Source organism: Aethalodelphis obliquidens, unplaced genomic scaffold (assembly GCF_003676395.1).
Source record: "Aethalodelphis obliquidens isolate GAN/ISIS:26980383/991018 unplaced genomic scaffold, ASM367639v1 scaffold1, whole genome shotgun sequence".
Taxonomy (NCBI): domain Eukaryota; kingdom Metazoa; phylum Chordata; class Mammalia; order Artiodactyla; family Delphinidae; genus Aethalodelphis; species Aethalodelphis obliquidens.
Window position 1 is genome coordinate 94,565,143 of NW_020837945.1, and position 26,215 is coordinate 94,591,357.

The window sequence follows — 26,215 nt, forward strand, 5'->3', positions numbered from 1 at the left end:
GTCAGCTGGGTACAGAGACAGTGCCAAGATTCAAAGCAGGAGGGAGAACATTGGGTAGGTCTGATGTGGAAGCCCCTCACAACATGAGGAACTTAGGGCATTTAGTATGGGCCAGAAATTTTAAAAGAAGTGCTTTCTAGGTATAGGAAGTGTGATGGGGAAACATTCTGGATGCAGGAATTCATAAGGCCTTGTCAGTCACAGCAAGGTGACAAAGTTGATGACACCTGAGTGTTAGCATAGGTAGGATGGGAGATTGAGCTGGAAAGGCTGTTGGGATGTGGAGGCTTTGTGAGTCAAGCCAGTGGTTTGCACTTTACGGACGACAGTGGGGAACCACTGTTGGGGGGATATGATGGAAGAAGGGTGATCTGATAAATATGGTGTGTTGGGACGGTGAATCTGGTAGTAGGAGGAAGTGGGAAGAGCCCAGAGTCAGAGAGCTACATTTTAGATCATGTGCATGTGAGGTGCCTACAGGACATCTAAGTATACTCCAGAAAGCTAGTTGCCAGATCAGGGCTCAGAAGGCAGGTCCTGCAAACCTGGTCCTCCACTTCATGGTAGCTGGCGTGTGTTTGTTTATTCCCCTCAGTCCAGGTCCCTTTTCTGTCACTATCATGGCTTCTCTTTGCTTTTATGGCCCATGAATCCTGTGAGGTACCAGGTGAATACCATGACCAGGTGAATAGTGCTGCCTGATAACCGTGCTTTGTTTGTTTCAATTTCATCTGCTTTTTGAAACTTGTAATTTTTAAATTGCCTGAAATGATTTTTTTAATTTCCTAAGGAAATAGTAATACTATTAAATGTTAATTTCTCAGTGGTACATTTAAGAGAATTGCTCTTCCTTAATCCAGTTACAAAATATTATTAAATTTTTAACATTCAGATCATTCCAGATTGACATTCATATGCTCAGAAACACTGCTTCACATAAATAATTTAGTTTCTGAAAGCCACTAGCTTCACAAAGTACTGGGTTTAAAATAGCATTTATTCTTGCATTAATGGGTCCCAGAGGTCTGCAAGGTTGATTGAAATGAATTATTTTTTTCTTCTAACTGATTGTGTAGATCTTTGGGGAGAAATTCAGTGTCTCTGCTTTATAGCCAACATATAGGCAAACATTTCTTTTAATGGATGTTTCTTAGGGGGAAAATACAATATTTTGTTTCTCTGGTAATAGCCAAGTTGATATTTTCCTGTTTCTTTGGCCTTCTGATATGCAATGTCATCATTTAAAATAGTGTAAGCCAATGTTGAGAGGCAGACTGCTTTAACTCAAAGCAGCATCCCAGGGTTTTCACAGTTCTGCATTTATTGCACTAAGAGGTGAGATAAGTTGCATCATAGTTATCGTAACTGCATCCCTGTATCCAATTTGTATATTTTAACCTTAGAAATATGTGATATTTCTGATGAGACTCGCACCAAAAGATTCTTCAGGTGCAGTCACCTGGAGACTTAACAGAACCTAGGTTCTCAGGGAGGATTTAGTTGTCAGGTTAATTTCTTCCTGTCCTGGGTCACAAGGCACATTCTAGAGTTGCCGTCAGTGACCAACAGGAGGGAAAGATGTCCAGGTTTGTCAAACGAGATGAATAATCACATCAATGCAGAGAAAAATCAAAGGGAATCTTACCAAAATGGTGGGCTAGAAGGGCATGGCAGGGAAGGAGGGAAGGGATCTTCAACCTTAAGGACTGTGCTTTGAACAAAACTGGTTTTAAAAAAAGGCGCATGAGTACATGTGCTCTTACATCCCAGTGCTGCTTGCATTTAAATGGTGAGGATACGATTTTTTTTTATCCTTTACTTTGCATGTTCCTAAAATATCGCACACCTCCTCCACCTCCCATCCCCCCCTCCACTGGGGAAGCTCTTGACAAGTGATGATCCTGGAGATGTATTAGCTAAGCTATCTTAAGGCAATGGACAAACTTAGCTACATTTAGAAAATATTTGACCACAGTGCTTGAACAATCAGAGAAAAAGCTGGCTCAGAAGCAAAGTCTCTTGATTTCAACTATAAAAGATGTTTATTTTTCATTTTCTTCACATGCATTTGTATGTGTAAAGCACCTAAAAATTCCTACTGTTAATAGTATCATATCTGTTCTACTTGCTTAAAAACTAATTAGAAAAGAGGATAGAACTTTTATCTTTTTAAACTCAGGTGTCATAAAGTTTATTCTATGGAATCCTTGGGTTAGTTGACTGCAGCAGAGATAAGAAACATGGCATAGAAACGTAAGAAGCACAGTCAAGTCCAGGCTCTTTGTTTTCCTACTTCTCCTATTAATACTTTTCTTCTGAGCAAAAAGTAATTTCCCCTGGGGTCACTAAAAGGCATTGGTAAAACACTGGATACTTCAAAAGCGTATTTTTGAAATTACAGAATTAACATCAGTCCCTTTTTTTGTAATTAGGCTTTCATTTTGCATAAATATTTCCCATATTTTGTATAAGTCTGCATTATTATGGCCCAACAAATGCCTTCATTCCCAAAGGAAGTATTTTGCTTTGCCCTTTATAGTTTAGAGTTTATGGCAGTGTTGTAATGCCTTGACCAAAAGAAGAGGAATTTATTGCTTTATTATCACAGGAATCTTGTCACTAATTAACTGTTTATTGTGGGCATGGACATAAGTAAATAATTGTAAACCAGACTACATAAAAATGAACTTTTTATATTTAATTACTTCCTTATTAGTCATTTCTATTTAAGCTAAAATGACTTAAAAGTCTCTATCCTATTTCCTACAGAGTTATTTATTTCAATGTGAAAAGACACAGTATAGAAGAAAATGTCAGGTATTAATAGATGGAGGATAATGCTATAATCCATTAGCATTAAAAATCTCTGTTATTTAAAAAAATCCATTAGTTATGCAGATAAATGGAAAATTGTAAGATTCAGGCCAGTTCCTAATTTTCAATTACTGTACTTCATGGGTAATAATCTCATAAGCCTAAGAAGGAAAATTTCATCCATTTAAAATAAATGAACTGTGATGAAAGATGTCAGGTGTAACGTTCTATAATTTAGGTTGAAATTGGGGGTCTTAAACTTTATATTAAGTCATTCAACGGGAGTCTATTTTTTTAAACTGCTATTCAGTGCTGAATCCTAAAATATTCAAATAGCAAAGTAAATCTGAATAGTAGAGGAGAAAAATAAAATAATGTTCTAGTTTTCATTTAGAGTGCTCACTGACCAGATCATTAGAAATTAATCTGTTCACTTCCTGCCTGCACTTTCACTTCCTTATTTCTTTACTCAAGTCTGTACTTATGTACTTGATTACAACAATAGTTGCATAATATAATAAATAACAAGCAAGTTCCAAAAGTCAGCTGTTAACCAGAGAAACAAAATGACTTTTTTTTTTTTTTTTTTTTTGCGGTACGCGGGCCTCTCACTGTTTTGGCCTCTCCCGTTGCGGAGCACAGGCTTCGGACGCGCAGGCTCAGTGGCCGTGGCTCACGGGCCCAGCCGCTCCGCGGCATGTGGAATCCTCCCGAACCGGGGCACGAACCCGTGTCCCCTGCATCGGCAGGCGGACTCTCAACCACTGCGCCACCAGGGAAGCCCCCGACATGTGTATTTTTAATCCTGTTATTTTTCAGAGCAAGAATGGGTCTTCTCTTAGTACTCAGATTTCTTTAATGCAGCCCAGAATGTAAATCTAGTGTATCCCTTCAAAAATATGCACACTTTTCAGATATTACTGACACCAAGTAAGATAGAGTTAGTATTTTGAAGTGATGTGTTATTATAAGGATTTAGGGGCCAAAATATGCTTTTTATTGGCAGAGCAACATTGGGGAACTGTATATATGCTTGGTTTATTCCAAGATTTTACATCTTGCAGCCTAAAAATATTAACTCTTATGTTATTTCACATATTTATAGCATTGCAAAAATATCCAGTTGTTATAAATTAGATGTGTTCAACCAGTAAGGCTTCTTAAATTTGTGACTCAAATGTCCATTATGAACAATACCTAATTACCATGGATTACATTTAAACTGTAACTGAATTATTCACTCTAGTTTATTAGATATGCCTGCATCTCAAATACTCTAGAGAGGATTATGGAAAACTTCTTGCCTTAAATCTGTAGGATATTAAATGCCTAGGTGTAGCTACAGTACTCAGTATGCATGTAATATGTTGCAGGATGCTTTCAGAGCTGCTGGGTACAGTAAATGCAAATTAAAATGTTGCAAACTGCACGGCAACACTGAGGATGCAAACCTAAAAAGTAAAAAAGTGATATAAGAAGTGGGGGTAAATAAGATAGAGTTTCCTGGAGGAACTATATGTTGGTGGCCGAACTGTGTAAGCGGACAGGGATGGGGGAGGACATTCAGGTGTCAGGCAATTTATCATAAGCTAAAACCTTGTCACCGCCCAGAGCTAGGAGAGAAAATACTAGTACTTTTCTATACTACCAGCTGTTGAACATTTCTTTGATGGTTAATATTAAGAATAAATATTATTTGTATAGCATATTAAAGTTTATGAGGCAATTTTGATTTAATTTGACCTTCACAACGGCCTTGTCTACTTTCTTTTAGGTCCAAGGTCTAAGGATGGATCAATGTTAATTTCTGTGCTGCTGCTAAAACTCGGGGATTTTTGAATGTTAGAGAAGCTGACTTCTGAAGAAGTCATTTCAGTGGTGAAATAGACATTAATGATTTAATTATGGGTTAAGAGTATGAACCAATACATTCACCTCTGAAGACTGAGACATGTTTTTTCCACTGAAATAATTTTTAATAAAGAAAAACTCTATGAATATACCCCCAGAAACATTTAAGGCATGTTTAGCATAATTTATTGCATCAGAGTTTTAAAAACACTGTTATTTCAATTCTTTGTGGTATAATAAAGACAAGCAGAAGATCCTAATCCTGTAACATGAATCAGGTCAAAACTTTCCTCAAGGTCAAGTGTTCTGAGATGTTCAAAGCTGTAAGACTATCAGATACTTTTAGTACTTCAAGTTGCAATTTCAACTTTCTGGCTATAATTAGTCAAATACTGACTGTCTCAGTATGACAAATCATAGAATGGAAGGGAGATAAATTTTTATTTTTTATATTTGTGTCTTAATATACACTTATGTTTCACCTTCTTGTATTGCACTTTTCATTAAATATTTTATTACACTTGTTTATAGAAAAAATTTTTAGAAAGTACAATGCCCCAGAGATGAAGAAGAAAAAGAAAATCATAACCTACCTCCAGAAATTCTTATTCCTCCTTGTGTTTTCTCTTGTGACAGCAACAGGGGGTGCGTATCTTCATTATGCTCTACAAAGAGGTGGAACTTGCTCTTGGAATCAATAGTGAATACAGCAAGAGGACTTTGATGCATCTACACCCCAACATAAAGGTATTCAGGTCATCTTGCTTAACAATGTTTCTTCTTTATTATTCTGTAGTTTTTCAGATACATTTTACTTTGAGCAGTGGTAATCTTTAGAATTCCCTAATGTATATTTTGAATCAATAATATTGTGAACTTCTCAGAAATAAAATAATTATACTTTCTTATACTTCTGATCTTGATGGAGTCAGCAGAGTTCTCACTTCTGCTTCTCTTACCCTGATAATTTAGCCAAGAACATTCTTCCTAGAGTTGTTTTAAGAGCCCTGTCAAGTTTCTATACTCCTCATTAAGGTTATCCTGGAACCTCTTAAATGTGATCTCCCTGGGATATCCCTTGAACACTGATAGCAACAAAGAGAGCTCCTTTAGGATTTAAAGTGCTCTCCTTAAAAGCACTTTGTATACAGTACTAGTAAAGTGAATAAGCATGATAAGCAATTTGAAAAAAGCCTTTTGATATTTTACCAAAGACCTGAAGCCTATCAGTAAATATTGTCGCCCAGTCACTGAGCTACATCAAGACAATGAATTAATCTTCAGCAGGCTTAAAGTATATAATGATTATATATTTCACCTGATTAAAAAAAGATATTCCATGTAAATAATAACCAAAAGAGAGCAGGAGTGGCTATACTAATATTGGACAAAATAGACTTTAAATCAATAAAGTTTACAATAGATAAAGAAGGACATTATATATTAATAAAAGGTTCAATGCAGCAAGAAAATGTAATAATTATAAACATTTACATACCTAATACTGACCATCAAAATATATAAAGCAAACATTGAAAGAATTGAAGGGTGAAATAAAGCAGTTCTATAATAATAGTTGGACACTTTAATATCACACTCTCAATAATGGATTGGTATATACATACAATGGAATACTTTTCAGTCTTAAAAAGGAAGGAAATTCTGACATGTGTTAAAACATGGATGAACCTTGAAGACATTATTCTAAGTAAAATAAGCCAGACATAAAGACAGATATTGTATGATTCCATTTACATGAGATACCTAGAGTGGTCAAATTCATAGAGACAGAAAGTAGATGGTAGTTGCCGGATTTTGTGAGGAGGAGGGAACAAGGGGTTTTTGTTTAATAGGTATAGAGTTCCAGTTTTGCAAAATAAAAAGTTCTGGTGATGGATAGTGGTGATGGTTGCACTATATGAATATGCTTAACACCACTGAACTGTACACTTAAAAAGGTTAATATGGTAAATTTTATGTTATGTGTATTTTACCACAATAAAAACATGTTATTAAAAAATAAAGTTGCCTCCAAAGTTTTTGGAATGTTTCTACTTAAAGACATACAAAAATAGGTCAGTCTGGGATTATTTAAGAGAGAATTCCGTTTGAAACCAGGAGGTTAATAACTTCTTAAATTACCTTTAAAATCAAGAGCTGCCCAAACATCTGTATCCCTATATCAATGTGATTACTAGTTCAACTTAATAACTGCCAAAATATCAACATACTTATTAAAAAATTTTGTCAGAGAGAGGTGTAGGCTAAAAAGTTTCAGTGTTTTTTATATAACATATAACATAACCCTTTTGGGGGAAAAGGGAATCTGCTATTCCATTGAACTGACTTTTATTGAAATATGTGGCCAGATTTCAAGCTGAAGGGCAGCTTCCCCCATATGTGAGGGGTCCAGGGTGGTCAGGGGAGTTTTGAAAAGTATCCAGGGGTAAATAGTGAGGATAAAATAAATAAATACTCTGCTAAATACTGAGGATAAAATTAGAAGTTTGGGGATTTTCTTTGATGTATAGATAGCACATTTTAGCATTTGAATTGTAGGCAGTGTTGTTCAGGGGAGTGAACAGACCTATTTTATTATAATATGAAAGACATTTTAGAAAGCATATTACGTGTGTGGTTTTTTTCCTCTCAAGGTGATGAGGCACCCAGATCATGTGTCATCCAGTGTATATCTGTGGGCTCATCACGAGAAGCTCATCATCATCGACCAGTCAGTTGCCTTTGTGGGTGGGATTGACCTGGCCTATGGAAGGTGGGATGACAACGAACACAGACTCACGGACGTGGGCAGCGTGAAGCGCGTCATCGGGGCACCTTCTCTGGTTTCCCTCACAGTTAGTAAATTTCACCTTTATGGAACTGCATATAAGGGACACAGTTTGTATAAGTGTGTATTAATAGTGTGATTGGTTGACTGATGGATTGAATGAGAGGTGGCCTATCCCTGGAGAGGTAGAGAACATTGAGTCCAACACAGACCTGGTTTCAAATACCACTTAGTGAGTCTGTAACTATGCATCTGTTAATCTCAGTTTCTTCTCTTGTAAGAAGAGAAAACAGATCTGATAGAGCATTTGCTATCTCATAGTCAGTTCCTTTGCTTTCCATTTAAATTAAAGATTTAGTTCCTATTTGGGAAAAAAGTTCATAAACAAAAATGTGCGGCAAAATTGGACTTGAAGTTAAAGAAGCAACCTTATTACAGTTAGCTGCCAAGGTTTTCAAAATCTTCCTTCTTACAAACATACAAAACTAGGATAGGTCAGTCTGGAGTCATTCAGGGAATTCTGTTTGAAAGCAGGAGGTTAATAACTTCTCAAAGTATCTTTCAGATCAAGAGCTGCCAAAGTCTCTATATGCCTATATTTGTGACTTGTTATTTGAACTCGAATGGTTGCCAGAATATCAGTGTGCTTATTAAAAAGTTTGATGGGCTCCATCTTATTTTACTGCTGTCCATGTTGGTGACTTTTCTGGGAAAACAGAGATTTAGTGAAAAGGCAACGGGGAAAGTAATTGACAGAAAAAGCATCGCTTACTTAATATTTATCAGAAGAAGTTCAGTAGCTCAACAGTGAGTATAACTCATGTAATTGTAATGGAAACCAAAAAGTTAATTGGCATGAAACTTCTGGCCCAGTGAAAGAGGAACTATAATGGACTTCCTGGTATCCCTTTGGAAGTATTTAAACAGCTCACAAGGATCGCCCACTGCCCTGTGGCTGACCTCACACATACTATTGTGTGTCTCTTAGGGAGCCTCCGTCATGTGTAAACTTTAAACTGGAATTAAAAGGCCACAGCGCAGCTTATCTTATGCAGTTTCTTTTCTTCTCTTTCTTTTTCTTGTTTTTTAAATAATTTTCTCAGGCTGAAACAACAGAGTCTATGGAATCCTTATGCCTCAAAGATAAAAACGAATCTAACAAAAATCTGCCTGTCCTGAAGACTGTTGATGATGCAGATTCAAAACTGAAAGGAATAGGAAAGCCCAGAAAGTTCTCCAGATTCAGCCTCTACAGGCAGCTGCACAGACACCACCTACGCAGCACAGACAGCATCAGCAGCATTGACAGCGCCTCCAGTAAGTCATCGTCTGCACTGGAATTTATCTCAACTGTGCTCTGTTCCTCCATAGCCAGACACTGTATACCTGTTTGCCGAACTTGTCCTTCTATAATGGAGTAAAGTGAACAATGCTGAGAAGTCGTTATATCATCCTATTCAGTCTCATGCTATTTCATGGCTCTGTTTGACCCATTTTAGAACAGATTTATTGTTTTATTCACATCACTAGTCATAACAGCCACAATTCATGCTTCTAATGGTTGCAGAATGACTAAGCATTTCTAAAATAATGCCAAGTTATAAAGGAAAAAGAAAAGTATTAGGTGTACTTCATAAACTTTTCATATAAGAGATTTCATGTCTCTTTCTATCCAGAAGTACACCCAGCTTTTATCCTCAAACATCAGATTTTCTACCTCTTATAAATTTACCATTCTTTAAGATTTGTCTTAAAGCTCTAGAGTTTTCTGTTGCACAGAATTTGTGACTGATTTTATAGCCTCGCCTTGTTTTTAAAATGATTGAAACTGCTTCTGAGTTTAAAAAACTTGGTATATTTATATATATATATATATATCTTTGTAAAGAAAGAACTCTCAACTTTCTCCAGGTGATTATAATCACTGTAGGAGTCGTCAGAATTTAATCCATGGTTTAAAGCCCCACTTGAAATTCTTTCGCTCTTCCAGTGAGTCTGAGCAGGGGCTCACTAGACCTAACGTTGGTAAGTGACGTGTGACGCGCCGCAGTCTCTGTAGGCTTCAGCTTTTGCTGCATGAGCAGAGTGACCGTGTCTCTGGATTGGCTTTCCATTCTCACAGTGTTCACCCCACGTATGCTTTTAGAATGGATAATCTGATGTTTCTCTAAGAACTAGGTTCTCGAATAAATTAATCAGGGCCTAAAACATGGTGGAATGAAGAGGAGTTTGGCAATGGATCAGATTTAGTAACAAGTGATCATCATCAGAAATAGCAACCATAGTAAAATTGTAAGCTAGCGTTTATTGTGTGCAGACTCTGCCGCTCACTGCCCCGAGCGCCTGTGGGGCTTGGTAATAACAGCGTTATCTCCTTTTTATAGAGGAACCAACGGCAGGGTTAGAGATGATAAGTGATGTGCCCAGAGAAGTTCTAGTTTATCAGTCTCCCAGAAGTCATGCTTCAGACTTGTGATTTAGCAGATATGCAGATGACTACATCAGGACCTTTGGGCTAAATTCTTAAGGCCACAGTTCTATGTACTGTTTAGGAGATGGCTGAGATAGAGCCCAGCTAGCATGGCTGGCTGTGAGTCACTTGTGGCTGTCAGGAGCTGATGACCCTGAACATTAAGCTGGACCTTGAGCAGTGGTTCCAGCATTCTGTAGTCTGGAGACCCTGCAACTTTTAAACTGATTAACTGTATATAGTAAACTAAAGCTCCCATGTAACTGTTAAGTAAATTTGTTTGTCTTGAATCACATTGATATAAAATACGTAAACAACATTGATATATATTAAAATATGGAGAAGAGCATATGTGGGGAGACATTTTCTTTATTTAGCATACAGCTAGTCCTTGTTGCCTATGTGGATTCAGTGATAGCTCACAGTAATTCCTGCGCTCCGTAGAGCGTCATAGCCCTGAGACAGGGCACTGGGGAGTCCAGAGAGCCAGGTCAGGGGTGCATGCCGGGGCAGACATTAAAGATAAAAGGTTGCAAACAGGTCCAGGTATTGCTTTGTAATTCCAGAGTGTGGCTTTGCTGCGTTAGGACTGACAATGAGATGGAGGAATGAAGTTGTGAAACATGAAGTCAAGGGGACTGAATGCTAGTGTTGCTGACAACAGGATTGGGGGCAAGTGGAAAAGAAGATGCAAGCTGGGTGCAGACTACGTTAAGTAATTCAGGCTGATGGCAGGCTGAGAGGGGTGATCACCATAGTGGTGAACTAGGGACAGCAATGTGGGTGGTTTTCAGGTGTTGATGGAAATCCTCTCCCTAATAAACTGGATACACGTCCAGTGCAGTGTTTTTTATTGAGAGAGAGAAAAGAGAGAAAGTAAACAACCTAAAATCCAAGAGTAGAGGATGGAGGATGGTTGAGAACATAATGAGCAGTTCATTCCCTTGATGGAATTGCACAGTCATTAAAATCTGTAAGTGGGGGGCTTCCCTGGTGGCGCAGTGGTTGAGAGTCCGCCTGCCGATGCAGGGGATGCGGGTTTGTGTCCCGGTCCGGGAAGATCCCACATGCCGCAGAGCGGCTGGGCCCGTGAGCCATGGCCGCTGAGCCTGCGCGTTCGGAGCCTGTGCTCCGCAACGGGAGAGGCCCACGTACCGCAAAAGAAAAAAAAACCAAAAACTGTAAGTGGGGATACAAAAATAAATGTATATGACTCATTTGTTCTTTAAATAAGTACTTACTGAGCTCCTATGTCAATCACTGTTCTAGATACTAGAGATGGAATGAACAGCACAGACAAAATTCTGTTAACTAGTAGGAGAGTAAGGATGGGAATTGTATATACAAATAGATCATCAAACACAACGTGTCAGGCGGTAAGAATTATCATGGAAAACAGTACAGCAGGGGAAGGGGGGAAGGGCAGAGGGGAGGAGTTACTATTTTATATGGGGAGGGGGTCAGAGAATGCTTTTCCAATGAAGTGAGTTTTTGAGAAAGATCAAAAGGGAGAGAAGAATCAGGATAAGATAATGTCTGTGGGGAGGGAGTCCAGCCAGGAGGAGTAGCAAGTGCAGACTATGAGGCAGGAGGGGATTGGTATGTTCCAGGAGTGGCTGAAGTCGGGTGGGCTAGGGGAGAATGATAGGAGCAAAGTCGGAGAGGCTTGGGTAGATTATAGAATTTTGGTTTATACGTTGAGTGAAAAAGGAAGCCATCAGATGGTCTTTCTTGAGCAAAGGCCAGACAAGGTCTGATTTGCATTTTTACAAACGTTTTCTTCAGAGCAGACAGGGGTGGCAAGTAGTGACCAGGCAGGTACTGAATACATCTTGAGGTGGAGCTGACAGCATTTGCTGATGCACTGCATATGGAATGTGGGGGATGGAGAGGACTCTTTCCATTAACTACATTAAGTTACAAATTTAATTTTTTAATAGGAAAAAAGTTAATTTACTTAAATAGGAAAGCCAAAGGATAGTTGAGTCCTTCTGGCGCAGTGCTTTGCAAAGTCTATTCCTTGGATCCTGGTGTTTCTCAGGGGGGCTCTGAGGATAATACTGAGGGCCCCGGACCCTCCTACCTCTATTGGTACCTGAAGGCCCCGGACACTCCTACCTCTATTGGTACCTGTGTCAACCAGAAAAATCCCACATATATTATTTTATATATTGGACTGCCGTGTGAATTTGTATTGGGAAAAAAAAAGGAAGTTCTACTATTAATAATGAAGGAAGTTTAAAGAGCACAGCTCTACATTTAAATCATGTAATGACTTAAACTTATATTGTCTTATAGGACTTGAAACCCAAATTAAGCACACAGTGACTCTTCATTATAAGTTTGAAACTGAATGTTTACTTGAGTTAATAACTTCCTTTCCTGAATATATGAACTGGATTAGCTTCTCTGCAATGTTTCACTTGAATGGAAAAGGCCATGGCTGAACAGGGCTCCTAGCGAAGCCTGGGGTTTTTTTTGGTTTTGTTTTTGTTTTGTTTTTTATGCTTCATCATGGTTTCCTTTGTTTTCCATACATTTTTTTTCTTATGGTCTGTGTTTTCTTTTCATAAATTTATTTATTTTTATTTTCGGCTGCATTGGGTCTTCTTCCTGCACACAGAGTGTACACACAAGATCACTGTGGGTTTTTAAGTAGAAAAAACTGCACTAAAATCAACTCATCTTAAATGTGATTAGTAACTATGGTAGATTTCTATAGTATATATTTTAATTCAAAATCACTCAGCCATCTTCAAGATGTTTTTTCTCTTAAAATTATGTTGCAAGAGGGAGAATTTCAAGCACATTGTTTCCTTGATACAGTTATTTTAAAAGGGTTGACTTTTTTTTTTTTTTGCGGTACGTGGGCCTCTCACTGTTGTGGCCTCTCCCATTGCGGAGCACAGGCTCCGAACGCGCAGGCTCAGCGGCCATGGCTCACGGGCCCAGCCGCTCTGCGGCATGTGGGATCTTCCCGGACCGGGGCACGAACCCGTGTCCCCTGCATTGGCAGGCGGACTCTCAACCACTGCGCCACCAGGGAAGCCCAAAAGAGTTGAATTTTATTCTTCTTATATTCAGTAATTGTTTGCTAATCTTTTCCTTTTAAGCAAGATTTAATATATGGCTGATGGGGAAAATAATTCTTGCCATTTAATTGAGACAAGTGTTTCAAACTCAGATATCTAATCATAAGGGATAATGAAGAGTAGGTTAAGTCATTTCTAAACTCTGTTTTCAGTGGTGTAGAATGTATAACACTTATTTTCAGTCTCAAAGAGCTTATTGTCTAATAGGTAAGTGGTGGTATTACTAACCTAGTGCCTTAGTAATTCATCAGGGGGAAATACCCTCTGGCAAGAGTTGTCAGCGAAGCCTTCTCCACAACCGTAAACCTGATCCACAATGCCAAAATCCAAAAAGTTTCAAGAACCAAGAGATTTAAAAATATATATATATAACTCATTGGGGACCTGTTTCAGAACTGGCCGTGAATATAGGCAGAAATTCAGTAGGTAGAGACTAAGAAGGGAGAGAAACAGGCACTCCAGGTAGATGTTATATCTTAACACACATATGAGAAATGCCAACAACAAAGGGGGAAACCAACAGCAAAATGAAAAGACAACCTACTGAATGGGAGACGATATTTGTAAATGATATATATAATAAGCAGTTAATATCCAAAATATATAAAGAATTAGTATAACTCAACAACAATAAAAAACAACCCAATTAAAAATGGGTAGAAAAGCTAAAGAGACATTTTTCCAAAAAAGACATACAGATGAACAACAGACACACGAAAAGATAGTCAACATCACTAATTGTTAGGGAAATGCAAACCAAAACCAGAATGGCATATCACTTCACACCTGTTAGAATGCCTGTTATCGAAAAGGGAAAAAATAAAAAATGTTGGCAACCACGAGGAGAAAAGGGAACTTTCATGCACTGTTGATGGGAATGTAAATTGGTGCAGCCACTTTGGAAAGCAGTATGGAGATTCCTCAAAAAATTAAGAATAGAACTACCATATGATCCAGCTATCCCATTTCTGGGTATTTACCTAAAAAATACAAAAATAAAAACCTAATTCAAAAAGATATATACACCTTTATGTTCATTGCAGCATTATTTACAATAGCCAAGATATGGAAACAACCTAAGTGCCCATCAGTGAATGAATAGGTAAAGATGTGGTGAATATATACAATAGAATACTGCTTAGCCATAAAACAAGATGAAATCTTGCCATTTTCAACAACATAAATGGACCTTGAGAGTATTATACTAAGTGAAATAAGTCCGACGGAGAAAGACAAATACTATGTGATTTCACTGATATGTGGAATGTAAAAGACAAGGAAACAAACACAGAAACAAAATAAGCAAACTAAACAGAAATAATTATGTAGATACAGAGAACAGAGTAGTGGTTACCAAAAGGGAAGGGATTGAGGGAGGGTGAAATGGGTAAAGGGGATCAACTGTATGGTGATGGATGGAGAATAAATTTTTGGTGGGGAGCATGCTGTGGTGTATATAGAATAGAAATATAATGTCATACACATGAAACTTACATAATGTTATAAACCAGTGTTACCTCAATTAAAAAAAAGAAATTAGAAGATTCTGGATTTTAGAAAGGTAATACAATACCTATACTCCATATTATGTTACACTCCTGGCAAAGTCCAGGAAATACCCTATAAGCAAATCATTTATATTCGTGCAACATCAAGTGGGATAAATAAAGATAATAACCTCAAGTTCACGTCAGGTTTTGCTAACAAATGAGCTGTGAAGAAACATTTGGATTTTCAGAGCTTTTGGGTTTTGGAATTGCTGTTGATAGGTAGTTAATTTGTATGGACTGGGCTGGTGGGATATAATTGTACCAATATCTGGAGAGTCTTGAAAGTCAGGCTGGGTCATTGACCCTCATTCCTTAAACGCTGGAGAATCCCTGGGGAGGTGGAATTTGGGGGGGGGGGGGGGGGGGGGAAGGGTAGGGGAATAAGGGTGGTATTTTATGAAGGTCATACTAGAGACATGGGGAGTCTGACTAGCTTGTTCCAGTGGGCCCAAGAATGAAGTTGAATAAGAGAATCTTTTTTCAGAAGAAAGAATCCGCAAATTTCAGTAGGATTTGAGAAGTGGTGATGGGGAGGTGGGTGGAGAAGACAGTGAAGAAGAGAGGGGAGCCAGAGGTGATCCTGAGGTTTTGCTTGAGAAACCATGAACAGAAAGCAGAAATCTCAAGGGAAGACTTGATTTTGTGGGAATGATGGTGATTCTAGTGTTACGCATGAGTTTATAGTTTGGTGGGACAACTAGGTAGATGAGGTCAAGTGAGGCATTGGACGTGGCTGTAGATCTAGAGCCCCAGTGAGAAGCCAGGGCTACAGGGGTACATTTAGGGGAAAGCTGGGGAAAACCTTGTGAGGGAGGAGCTAGGAAAGAAGATCAAGAAGGGTGAGTTGGAGTAATGGTAGAGGAGTGCAGCCTTGGAAGCCAAGAGACGAGAGAAAAAACAGGAGGATGTGGCAAAGTCAGAAGACACCGGGTGAGGGGCAGGAAGATACCCTCTTCCCTGGTGGCGCAGTGGTTGAGAGTCCGCCTGCCGATGCAGGGGACACGGGTTCGTGCCCCGGTCTGGGAAGATCCCACGTGCCACGGAGCGGCTGGGCCCGTGAGCCGTGGCCACTGAGCCTGCATGTCCGGAGCCTGTGCTCTGCAACGGGAGAGGCCACAACAGTGAGAGGCCTGCATGCCACAAAAAAAAAAAAAAAAAAAAAAGTTCTTCATGAACTTCAGCAGCCAGAGTCTGGGCCACCGATGGATGAGGCTTGCAGTAAACTGGCATGAAAAACCGGTGCCAAAAGACAAGGCAGATGCAATTATGAAATCAACTGGGAGCCAGATATAGACTAATAAGAACCACCTCAGGTCGGCATTGCTGATGTAAAAAGTCCTCCCTTCCTGCTCGTACGTGTTCATGCAATTCTGAGCAGTAATCGCAGTAAGTAGGAGTATTTTGTTCTGTTTAGCCTTAATATTATTTCATTTGTTCTGAGGAGGACCCTGATTTATTTGGACTAGTTTTGGCCATGACTAAAACCAAAACCAAATTTGAACTGTGAGCAGGTTGAATTCAATTAGCACCAAGATCATTATCTGAGACTAAGAATTTGCTTTGTTTTTCGTATCAAAACTGATTATTAGGTGAGATTTTTAAACAAGTATATGTGTATACATATAAAGATTTAGCCTGGAGTTTCTCAATTGATGAGAACAAATTTTTTATATTATATATATATATATATATATATATTTCGGAATTGACCCACTGTTTATCTCGTTCTTTGTCCCCTTTTTTTCTTTTCCTGTTTTTTTAATAAACAAAGTGCCATGCTTACTATAAAGAGCCTACAGGTGAGCAAATAGACCTACCAGTACTTTGGCCTTTCAGTCTTAGAGAGCAGGAAAATAAATCACTGGCAGAAATCAACAGAATTCTATTTTTAACATTATTGAGTTTTGTTCATTGTTAGCATTTTAAGACATATTCCTTTTACAGAAAATTCCAATACCCTTTGGAGGTTAATTATTCAGTCTGAGATAGAATACTAGCAGTATGTGTGGTGATTGTTTAAAAACTTTTGCTCTGCAAATACTTATTGATTGCCTACTGACTGCCAGTAGCTATACCAGGCACTGAGGTGACATACTCCCCACCCCAAAGTTTATAGATGAGTGAGTGGGGAGCAGGGAGGAGCATCCTTACACAATTGGGTCCAAGAGTCAGAAGCCCCGAGGTGTGCAACTGTTAATGGACAGCAGTGCTAGGGACTGCCTCTCCCTGCTGGGATCTGGGAGGTGTCTCTAGGACAGATGACAGCTAATGTGGCTCTTGAAGGAGGATGAGGAGTTCAGACCAAGAGGGAGGGAAGAACCTTCTAGGCAGAAGGAATAATGTGCCAGCTGCATGATGAACCAGGCCTGTCAAAAGCAGTGAGAAGTATGGTGTGCCTGGGGTCTGGGCTGTGTGAGGAAAACAAGGACCAGAAAGAGAGATTGTCAGCAGTTTGAGAAGAGCTCTCTGTGCATACTAAACCCTTAGGATTTGACCCCCTCTAGGCAGTAGGTCATCCTAGAAGGCTTTTAAGCAAGGAGTCTGCATTTTTAGAAGGACGGCTCTGGGGCAGTGTGTTGGTAGGGAGACCAGTCCGGTACTCTCAGTGGCTCCTGCACGCGGTACCATTTATTCATTCAACAAGCATTTTTGCATCCAATGTCTATCTGTTAAGTGTCTCTTTTGTGCCAAGCGCTGCATTTTGTGATTTGTAGTTCTGCTAGTTTTCCTGCTTAGTTGTCTTTGTGATCAGCATATTCCATAAACATACAAACTATTTAAGTCAACATATTTACCCTTAAGTAAAATGTTCCCGACAAAGTTCTTTGTGAAATACTGCAGTGGATTGCTGCTTTTGCGCCTGTGTGGCTATGAGCTTCTGTCTATTGTTACACTTCTTATGGATGTCATTTATAATTTTAGAAAAATAGAATGTTAAAGCCCAAAAGATCTTAGATGTCATCTGGGCCAAATGTTTCCTTTCACACATAAAGGATTTCTGACCCAAAAAGATGAAGCTCAGTGTCACTTAGCTAGTCAGTTCCAGGGCTGGAACACAGGCTGTCTGCAAATTTGAGGTTCTTGCATTTTGAGATGCAAAAGACAAGAATTATACATTAGATGTGCACCATATTGGTTGAGGAAAAAGAAGGACATGACTTCTTTATGGCCTCTGCATCTCATGTTCCTCCACCTGACCTGACTTTACTGCTCTCTCATAGGCTCTCCTAGCAAGTTCTTTATTCACAGTTAACCCTGTGATCCATTCCTCCAGTGATCTGGTAGATGGTGAGAATAAAGTATTAAATTTCACTGCCAAATGATGAACCTGATTATAGCCCCAACTACCCACTAATAGTAAATTCATGAGGGTTTTAAAACCTTGTCAGTCCACAGCCTCATGAACACATGCCGTCCTAGTTATGAGGCTTAAGAAGAAAAGTTAAGAAGTCTTTAGGTGTTTAAGAAATAAGAGATGAGCCTCCCTCTCTGGGGTCCGCCTGAACCAGTCTCTGAGTGAGTCTTGCTGCATTTACAGACACGGGCTCCATCCAAAGTTTGCAGACGGGTGTGGGAGAGCTACATGGGGAAACCAGATTCTGGCATGGAAAGGACTACTGCAATTTTGTCTTCAAAGATTGGGTTCAACTTGATAAACCTTTTGCAGGTAAGTACCATGGTAGTGGGTGGCTGCTTATATTTTGTCTTTTCCTTGTCAGCATCTCAACAAGTATGCATGTGCATGATCTAATATCTTTTGTTTTGTTTTGAATATTTGGTAAAACACTGGAAGCTATGATTCAGTCATGTACTTAAGGGCTTTTCCTTAGAGTAAGAAAAGAAAATGAAATAGAGCTTACTTGTTGGAAATCTCCGGCTTCCATATAGGCATATTTTAGGGGGGTAATAGTCTGTAATTCTCCAGGAGATGGTTCCCTTCCTTTGATCATCTCCTTTTTTCTGCGTATCATCTTCATCTTCCAGCGTTAAAACAACACATTTCAGATTATCACTGTGCTTGTATATCTAACAGGAAATAGGAACGTAGCTTAACATTATTTCAACAGGATAAAAAAGAAAAATGTAATGTCAAGTACACAGCTTTAAATAATTTGTACCAACTCACATCTGCCTTGCCTAGTGATTCTCTAGTAAGTGAAGTGGAAACATATTTGGGAGAGGTGCGTGGGAGACTGGGTTCCTCACTGTGAGATCTATGTTTCTCTTGGCTGTAAAGGTATTGTTCTATCCGAGCCAAGTAATATACACACGGTGGGCATTACCACATTTTCTTCTATATATTGTAGTCAGGGTCAGAGCTGGGGTCAGATGGCTTGTATGCCTCTGGGCACATAAGTTAGTGAGGACCTTGCCTGGTGCGCCTGGGCAGATTTCATTGACAGGCACTCCACCCCCCGGATGCCATGGCATGACATCGCCTCTGTAGTCCACGGGAAGGCTGCTCGCGACGTGGCCCGTCACTTCATCCAGCGCTGGAACTTCACGAAGGTACATAGGTGGTCTTATCATGATTCAGTCCACATGAAGAGAAACAGGCCAGGAAAAGGAGGCGAGAAGGGGCTGTGGTAGCCGCAGCTGTGCTATGCATCCACTCTGGGGTGCCCGGTTGTCAGAGTGCCTGGGTCTCTGAGCAAAAGAAAAAGAAAATGTTCCTGAACTTTCACACCACAGACAATTCAGAGGGTGGAGGGATGATGCTACTATCACAGCCTATGGTTTAACCCTTTGAACACTTGGGACACTCAGTGTCGTTTAAGCATCTGGCCGGGGCTGATAGTCACGTGGAGGGCTGTCGGGCTACTGTAGGGGAATGGGAGCCTCGTTCAGGTAAGAGAGCTGGAGCCTGCAAGGCCTTCCAATCCTGGCACTGCCCTGGGCCCATATTGGTACAGGCTTCTGAGAGGCGGTTCTGAGCAAAGTGAGTAGTATGAGAAAATGGAGACATTTTTCTTTTCTCCAGTCTGTGTCTTCCTTAGTATGATGTCTTCATTACTTGTAAGAATTTGACCTAACATTCCTAAGTTAAGTACCTATCGTCTAGGTGTTATTAAGATTCCATTTTATTTATAGAATCTTAATAAATAAAATAAATAAAATGGTTTTATAGGCATTTTGTCCCTACAATTTGGAAAAAGATTTAGTTTTATTAACAACTTAAAGTGTCCCCTTATTTTCATTTAAATAACATTATAAGCAGTTAGTGGGAGCTCTTAGAAATAGTGGAAATATTTTTAACAAGAATTTAGAGGCAAATGAATGAATAAATAAAAGGATAATATTTTTAACTTATTGGACTGACAAAGATAAAAACGCTGCAGTTACCTACAGTTGGGTTTGGGATCTATGATGCTCTTATACCTTGCTCCTGGGAGGATAAATTGGTACAACTGCAGAAAACTTTTTAAAGGTATGTAACCTTTGACTCAAAATCTATTTCAGGTATTTAACCTAAAGAAATTACTCAATAAGTCATTTATCTTGACATTGCATCTAATAATTCATATAAAATGAGAAACAGCTGACATCCTCATTGATAGAAATTGTTAAACAAATTATAATTGTTCCATGCCATTTTACTGTGAAATTATTTTTAAATGATATATAGTGCTTTACTGCTGTTGCAAGATATCTACAATGTAGTAAAAAAATCAGTTTATAAAATAATCCCATTTTTGCAATTGTGTACTTCTATAACTCCAGGTTGTATTTAAGTTTTCTTTAAAAATACAAAGCAATAATGCTCACTCGAAAAGGTAAAAGAAGGAAAAAGGGAGTTTTCTGTCCCTGGGAAATAGACAGAAAACAAAAATAAATAATCTATTGCCTCTTCACCTAGAAACACCCATTGTTAATATTTCTTTCCCTTTTTCTTTTTCAAATGAACCTGAATTTTTTTTTATAATCACAAAGTAAGGAAGACTGGAACTGTTTTTTCATTTGAATCTTTTTTACCTGATTTTTCTTTATTTTAGATTATGAAACCAAAATATCGGTCCCTTTCTTATCCTTTTCTGCTTCCAAAATCTCAAACAACAGCCCATGAGTTGAAACACCAAGTGCCTGGGTCTGTCCATGCTAATGTACAGGTAAGTCTGGCTTTTCTTTTTCATGAAGTATTACTGGGTACAATCACTCTTATGGGACTAAATGCCTATTGGCTTCAACAATAAGGACAACTCCAAAGCAAATCTAAATAGACCTTTTAAAACTTCGTATTGTATTTTCTATTTTAAATGTACTCAGTTTATCCTCTTGTTAAAACTCTCGTATAGATATAATAAATGCATATCTTTAGAAAAGGCCACTCAAGGAGAGGCTTGTCCTGTAATTCCTTCTGAAGTGACTCTAGCAACATGATACCCAGTAAACCTGGAGCTGATACCAGTGAAGCACCAGGAATACGGCTGAAACTTAGCATCTAGGAAGCTAGTTATAGTTCAATCTAATTTTAGTTCCTAATTAACCAAATGCCTTTTAGAGACACTTTTAAAAGAATGAGAAATTTGCTTATTAAAGTAACAAAATTTGACCATATCCAGTACAACATTCTCAAATTACAAATAAGAAAATTAAGACCGAGTGAAACTTGGAGACTTGCCCAGGGTCATCGAGCTGGTTATCAACAGAGGTGGAGCTTGAAATCCTAGTCTAGTCCACAGTTACCCAATCTGCTCCCTGTACCAACTCCAGCTCAAGTGTCTTGAGATCATGCAGGGACAGAACTAGGATTGCATTGCCTTTTGTTCAAAGTCATCACTATCGGCGTCAAATGTATTGTTTAAGTACAGAACAGATTGGTGTTTGCCAAAGGCAAAGGGTGGGATGGAAGGGGTGCAGAAATGGGTGACAGGGGTCAAAAGGTACAGCTTCCCATTTTACTCTTAATAAGTCCTGGGATGTAATGTAGAGCATGGTGACTGTGGTTAACAGTACTGTGTTGTATATTTGAATGTTGCTAAGGGAGTAGATCTTAAAAGTTCTCATCACAAGAAAAAAAATTTGTAAGTATGTGAAGTGATGGATGTTAACTAAACTTATTGTGCTAAAAGTATTTCTTAAGTGAAGATCCAGTAGTCTGCTGCTGACATCACTATTATGGATTTATTTAATTTGGATATGGATTCTGGTGAATATGATTATATAAATGAAACGCCTAAATCAGTTACTTTGTACTACGTGCAAGGAGAGGTGTGTGTATCTAAGAAATAAAAAGACATTTCAGACCGTAGATCGAATAATAGAACAATCAAAAAGATAAATCACTTAAGAGAATTACCTACAGCAAATACTTCGTCATCCCAGGCTAAAGGAGATAACTAATTTAAACTTAGAGGCACAGATAGATATGCATTCATATGTAAGTTAATGAATATTTTATGAACCTGTGTAATTTTATTCTACTTAGAGGGAAAAATAACCTGTGCTGTAAGATAAAATAGGAGCCTTGATATTAAGAAAATAAGAGAATTTAATTTAATATTTGAGATGGCATTAAAATTGACTCAGTGATCAACTTACCCAAGTTAGCCGATGCTAATTAAGCATCTGTTGAAAAGTTATTTCTGAGAATTGTGTATTTTTATGATTAGCGAAAGATGGTTTATCCCAGTGTTGCATATACAGACATCTTCTAATGTTTTTTGGTAAAGCCCTGGTTTATGTAATCTCTTCCTGCCACCCTGATGAGGCAGATAGATGCTCTGCATATCCGCCCTACAAAACGCCTCCCTTGGTTCACCTTCTCCCTATTAGTGGATGTTGTGGTAGAAATGGTGCTAGATCAGTGACTTCTCAACATGCTCACATGTTCATCCCTGACATGCGCAGGCTGCCTGCACTCTACGAAGCCAATTGATTTGAAAGGAAGTTTACCAAGACTCATTAATTCATTTATTCAGTCAATTTATGTCTACTAAGTGCCATCTGTTTGCACAGTCAGATCATCAGTGCACACCTGGATACTGAGGAGACAGACAAAAGGAGTTCTCTGACTCTGGAAAAGGAGTTAGATGGGGGAGAGGAAGCTGTGATGTTAAAGAATTCAGTTAACAACGCAAGGTGTGGTCTAGGACCAAATGCCAGTCTTGAGAGTATGGACCAGCATGCCATGAGAGGTTGGCAAATGAGAGGGACAGAACTGGGTACCCCCTTTAAGGAATAAGTCTGCTGCTCAGAAGATGGTAGAACCCACTGCAGCAAACCATTTGCTCTTGAAGAGGTAGTAGATGAGGTTCAGACAGCATAAGGCCAGATTGGGGTTGCCCTGAAGTGCTGGCCTGGTTCATTTTGACCTGATCCTGGAGGCATTAGTGAACTTTGGAATGTTTTGTTGTCATCTGAGAGGAAGCATGATACATGAATATTTTATGAAGATTAATCTAGATCAGAGTTTCCCTAGTTTTGTCTGTGAAATGCTAATAGCTATTCCACAAAAAAAGGTTTCCATGGACAGACAAGTTTTTGCAGATTTTTAAAATATAGGACTTCTTAGTGCCTTCGTTATGTCAATGTGCATAATGAAATCACTAAGACTGAATATTCTATGAGCTTTTCCCAAGCTTAATTGATGTAGGATCTCTCAATTTGTCACCTATTTCCGTTTTTCCAAACAAACACACTTTGGGACCTAAAGTTTATACATGTGCAAAACTTATAAGAGTAGGAGAATGAACACAGGAGACAAGTGAAGAGACTGCTATAGTAATTCTAGAATACACTAATTTTGTGTTTATAAATTAGTATTCTTTTTCTTAAAGAAGACTCCCCCATAGTTTAAAAAGTTTTAGACCTCACAAAACATCTACTAGTTGCCAGTAGATGTTTTGCAGAACTGCCAAAATAACTCCAGTTGTGAAAACAGTGGGCACCACCAGGCAGTGCATCTTTTTGAAGACAGGAAAATCTGAGATGACCAGACACTGAAGAAAAGTAAAGAAATTACTCTGCTCCATTTCTCCTTTTCTGTAAAATTCTGACCACAGTATTGTTTCACTTCACATTACTTACTGGCTCTAAACATTATTCACCTTGTTCTAGGCATTGTTGTTGTCAAGTTATGAATGTATAGTGCTTAGCGGGTAAAAGCAATAATCTAGTCCAATCCCTGGTTTTCCAGAGAATCCAGAAGACATCAGGGAGATAGGGATCTGGCTGTGCAGGAGGCTACTTAAGTTTTAAAAAGTTTATAGTCGTATTTTCAAGTCTTTCACTCTCTCAGTTACAGTGTGGCAATAGCCAAATGACTGTTAAATACTCTTGGTTGAGAAATTTAATAAAACGTAATAAAAGTCTTCTTATTCTTTTTAACATTGATTTTAACATAGTTTTTAACATAGTTTATTGTTCATAACGTAACTTAGAGACCACAGGCTTAATTAACTGGAAAGGAGCGATGTAATGTAGCCAGGGGAAGGGGCAGACTGTATTCAAATTCCTGTCTCCAGGCTTCCCTGGTGGCACAGTGGTTGAGAGTCCGCCTGCCGATGCAGGGGACACGGGTTCGTGCCCCGGTCCGGGAAGATCCCACATGCACGGAGCGGCTGGGCCCGTGAGCCATGGCCGCTGAGCCTGCACATCCGGAGCCTGTGCTCCGCAACGGGAGAGGCCACAACAGTGACAGGCCCGCGTACCGCAAAAAAAAAAAAAAAAAAAAAAAAATTCCTGTCTCACTACATACGAGCTGTATAACCTTGGGAAAATTATTTCACCTCTCTGAATGTGTTTCCTTCATCTTTAAAACAGGAAACACAATAGTACCTGTCTCATGGGGTTGTGGTGACAGTTAAATAAATTAATCCATGGAAATCACCTAGAAGAGTTTACTAGTTTGAATACTAGTTTGAATTCTATCAATATTAGCTACAACCTTCAGGCATAGTGTTTTCAAAAATTTGCAGCATTTGCAAAATTTGCAACAAAGAAGCTGACATTTCTCTGGATGGGTCACAGGCTAGTTCTGGATACAAAAATCTTTATACTATTTATACCATATATATTGAAATGGAGAGAGAAAGAGCATTGGACACAATAAAGTAAATAATAGATAAAATTCATGTTGTTCTTGGGCTTCCCTGGTGGCGCAGTGGTTAAGAATCCGCCTGCCAATGCAGGGGACACAGGTTCGAGCCCTGATCTGGGAACATCCCACATGCCGTGGAGCAACTAAGCCCGTGCACCACAACTACTGAGCCTGCGCTCTAGAGCCCGCGAGCCACAACTACTGAGCCTGTGAGCCACAACTACTGAAACCCGTGCGCCTAGAGCCCGTGCTCCACGACAAGAGAAGCCACCGCAATGAGAAGCCTGCGCATCGCAACAAAGAGTAGCCCCTGCTCGCCGCAACTAGAGAAAGTCCGCGTGCAGCAACGAAGACCCAATGCAGCCAAAAAAAAAAAAAAGATTTAAAGAAAAAAAATTCATGTTGTTCTTTCATCTGCAGAAGGGAACCCAGTTATTTAATTTTTTAATACAAAAGCACTGGGCCTCATCACCCTTAGGCATGTACTACTGGTGATTCCACACCAGCTATGTGCATAGCTGTCACAGACGCTATGGCCGACAGGGCCGGCCAAGGAGACTAGAGCTACAGCAGCCAGAATGGAGACCTGCCCTCACCAACATGAATTTCTGCTTCTAAAAATGTCATCCAGACCTGAGAGCTGACTTCAGCAACTTCCACTGACACTTTAAAATAATCTTGGGTGTTTCCCCTCAGTGCTGGGTATTCTCAGAAGCCTGGCAAGAACACGCAGAGAAGGCATAGCAGGAGACAGGCGTGGGGAGGGGGTTGGAAGAAGGATGATTCTGAAACTGCTTAGGCACAGAGTTTATAAAAGAACTTGTTTTCTCCCTAAAAAGAACAAACTATGTTCCTGAATGCTTTCATTGCCACTTACGATAAATGACCAAGACAGAGGACATCTGACATTTCTATTAAGGTAAAAGAAAGTTCTTCATGCCAAATGAGCGTTAACACGGAATCGATACGTGGAACTATCCTTTTTATTAAATTAGGTAGCTTATAGCAGAAAAGTCATTTCTTAGACAGTCATTGCCAAGAAGTTCTACCAAACTGAAGGAAATAATTCCAGTGGAGTCATGTCTTCAATCTCTTTGTCTATTAAAAGAAAAGAAAAATATATAAAGGCAAATGTAAATGACATTCAAATTATACTATTGGAAAAATTCGTTCCTACACTTGGGGAAAATGTCCAAAAGACACTCCAAAGGATGTCAATGTAGGAATCAATGTAGATTTCAAAGGACAGCAAAGCGTTTTGTATAGTGATAGAACAAAGTAGGTGGGGAAGGGTGAAAAAAAGCCGCTTGATTTATTTCTAAGGAAGTTCCTTAACATAGAAGCTGCTTTCTGTTTACGGACCAGGTCTTCGTACAGTAAGGCTTCTGTACATCTTGCTGTGGGTCTTGACTGGCTGAAGCCACGTGAACAGGGAGTGTTCACTCAGTGGCCAGCATTGCACTAAGTTTTTTATGGAGTATCTCATTTAATATTCACCAGTCTATAAATTATGGTCCTCTTTGACCCCATATTTTACAGATGAGGAAACTAAGACTTTGAGAGGTTATTACACAGTGAGTGTTGGACAGGATGAGACTGGATTCTAAGCAG

General features: G+C 39.1%; 1 protein-coding gene across 7 annotated transcripts in view; it reads left to right on the top strand.

The window, feature by feature from the left end:
• PLD1 (phospholipase D1) overlaps positions 1 to 26,215 on the top strand; it is a 199,531-nt gene that overhangs the window by 118,207 nt on the left and 55,109 nt on the right. For 6 of the 7 annotated variants that reach the window (XM_027111828.1, XM_027111838.1, XM_027111855.1 and 3 more), the window contains 7 exons: positions 5,302 to 5,412; positions 7,320 to 7,520; positions 8,557 to 8,770; positions 9,365 to 9,478; positions 18,104 to 18,232; positions 18,956 to 19,074; positions 20,559 to 20,672. In XM_027111828.1, coding sequence (XP_026967629.1) covers positions 5,302 to 5,412; positions 7,320 to 7,520; positions 8,557 to 8,770; positions 9,365 to 9,478; positions 18,104 to 18,232; positions 18,956 to 19,074; positions 20,559 to 20,672 — 1,002 coding nt within the window. The remainder of the gene's footprint in view (positions 1 to 5,301; positions 5,413 to 7,319; positions 7,521 to 8,556; positions 8,771 to 9,364; positions 9,479 to 18,103; positions 18,233 to 18,955; positions 19,075 to 20,558; positions 20,673 to 26,215) is intronic. The other variant, XM_027111808.1, reaches the window with a different exon arrangement.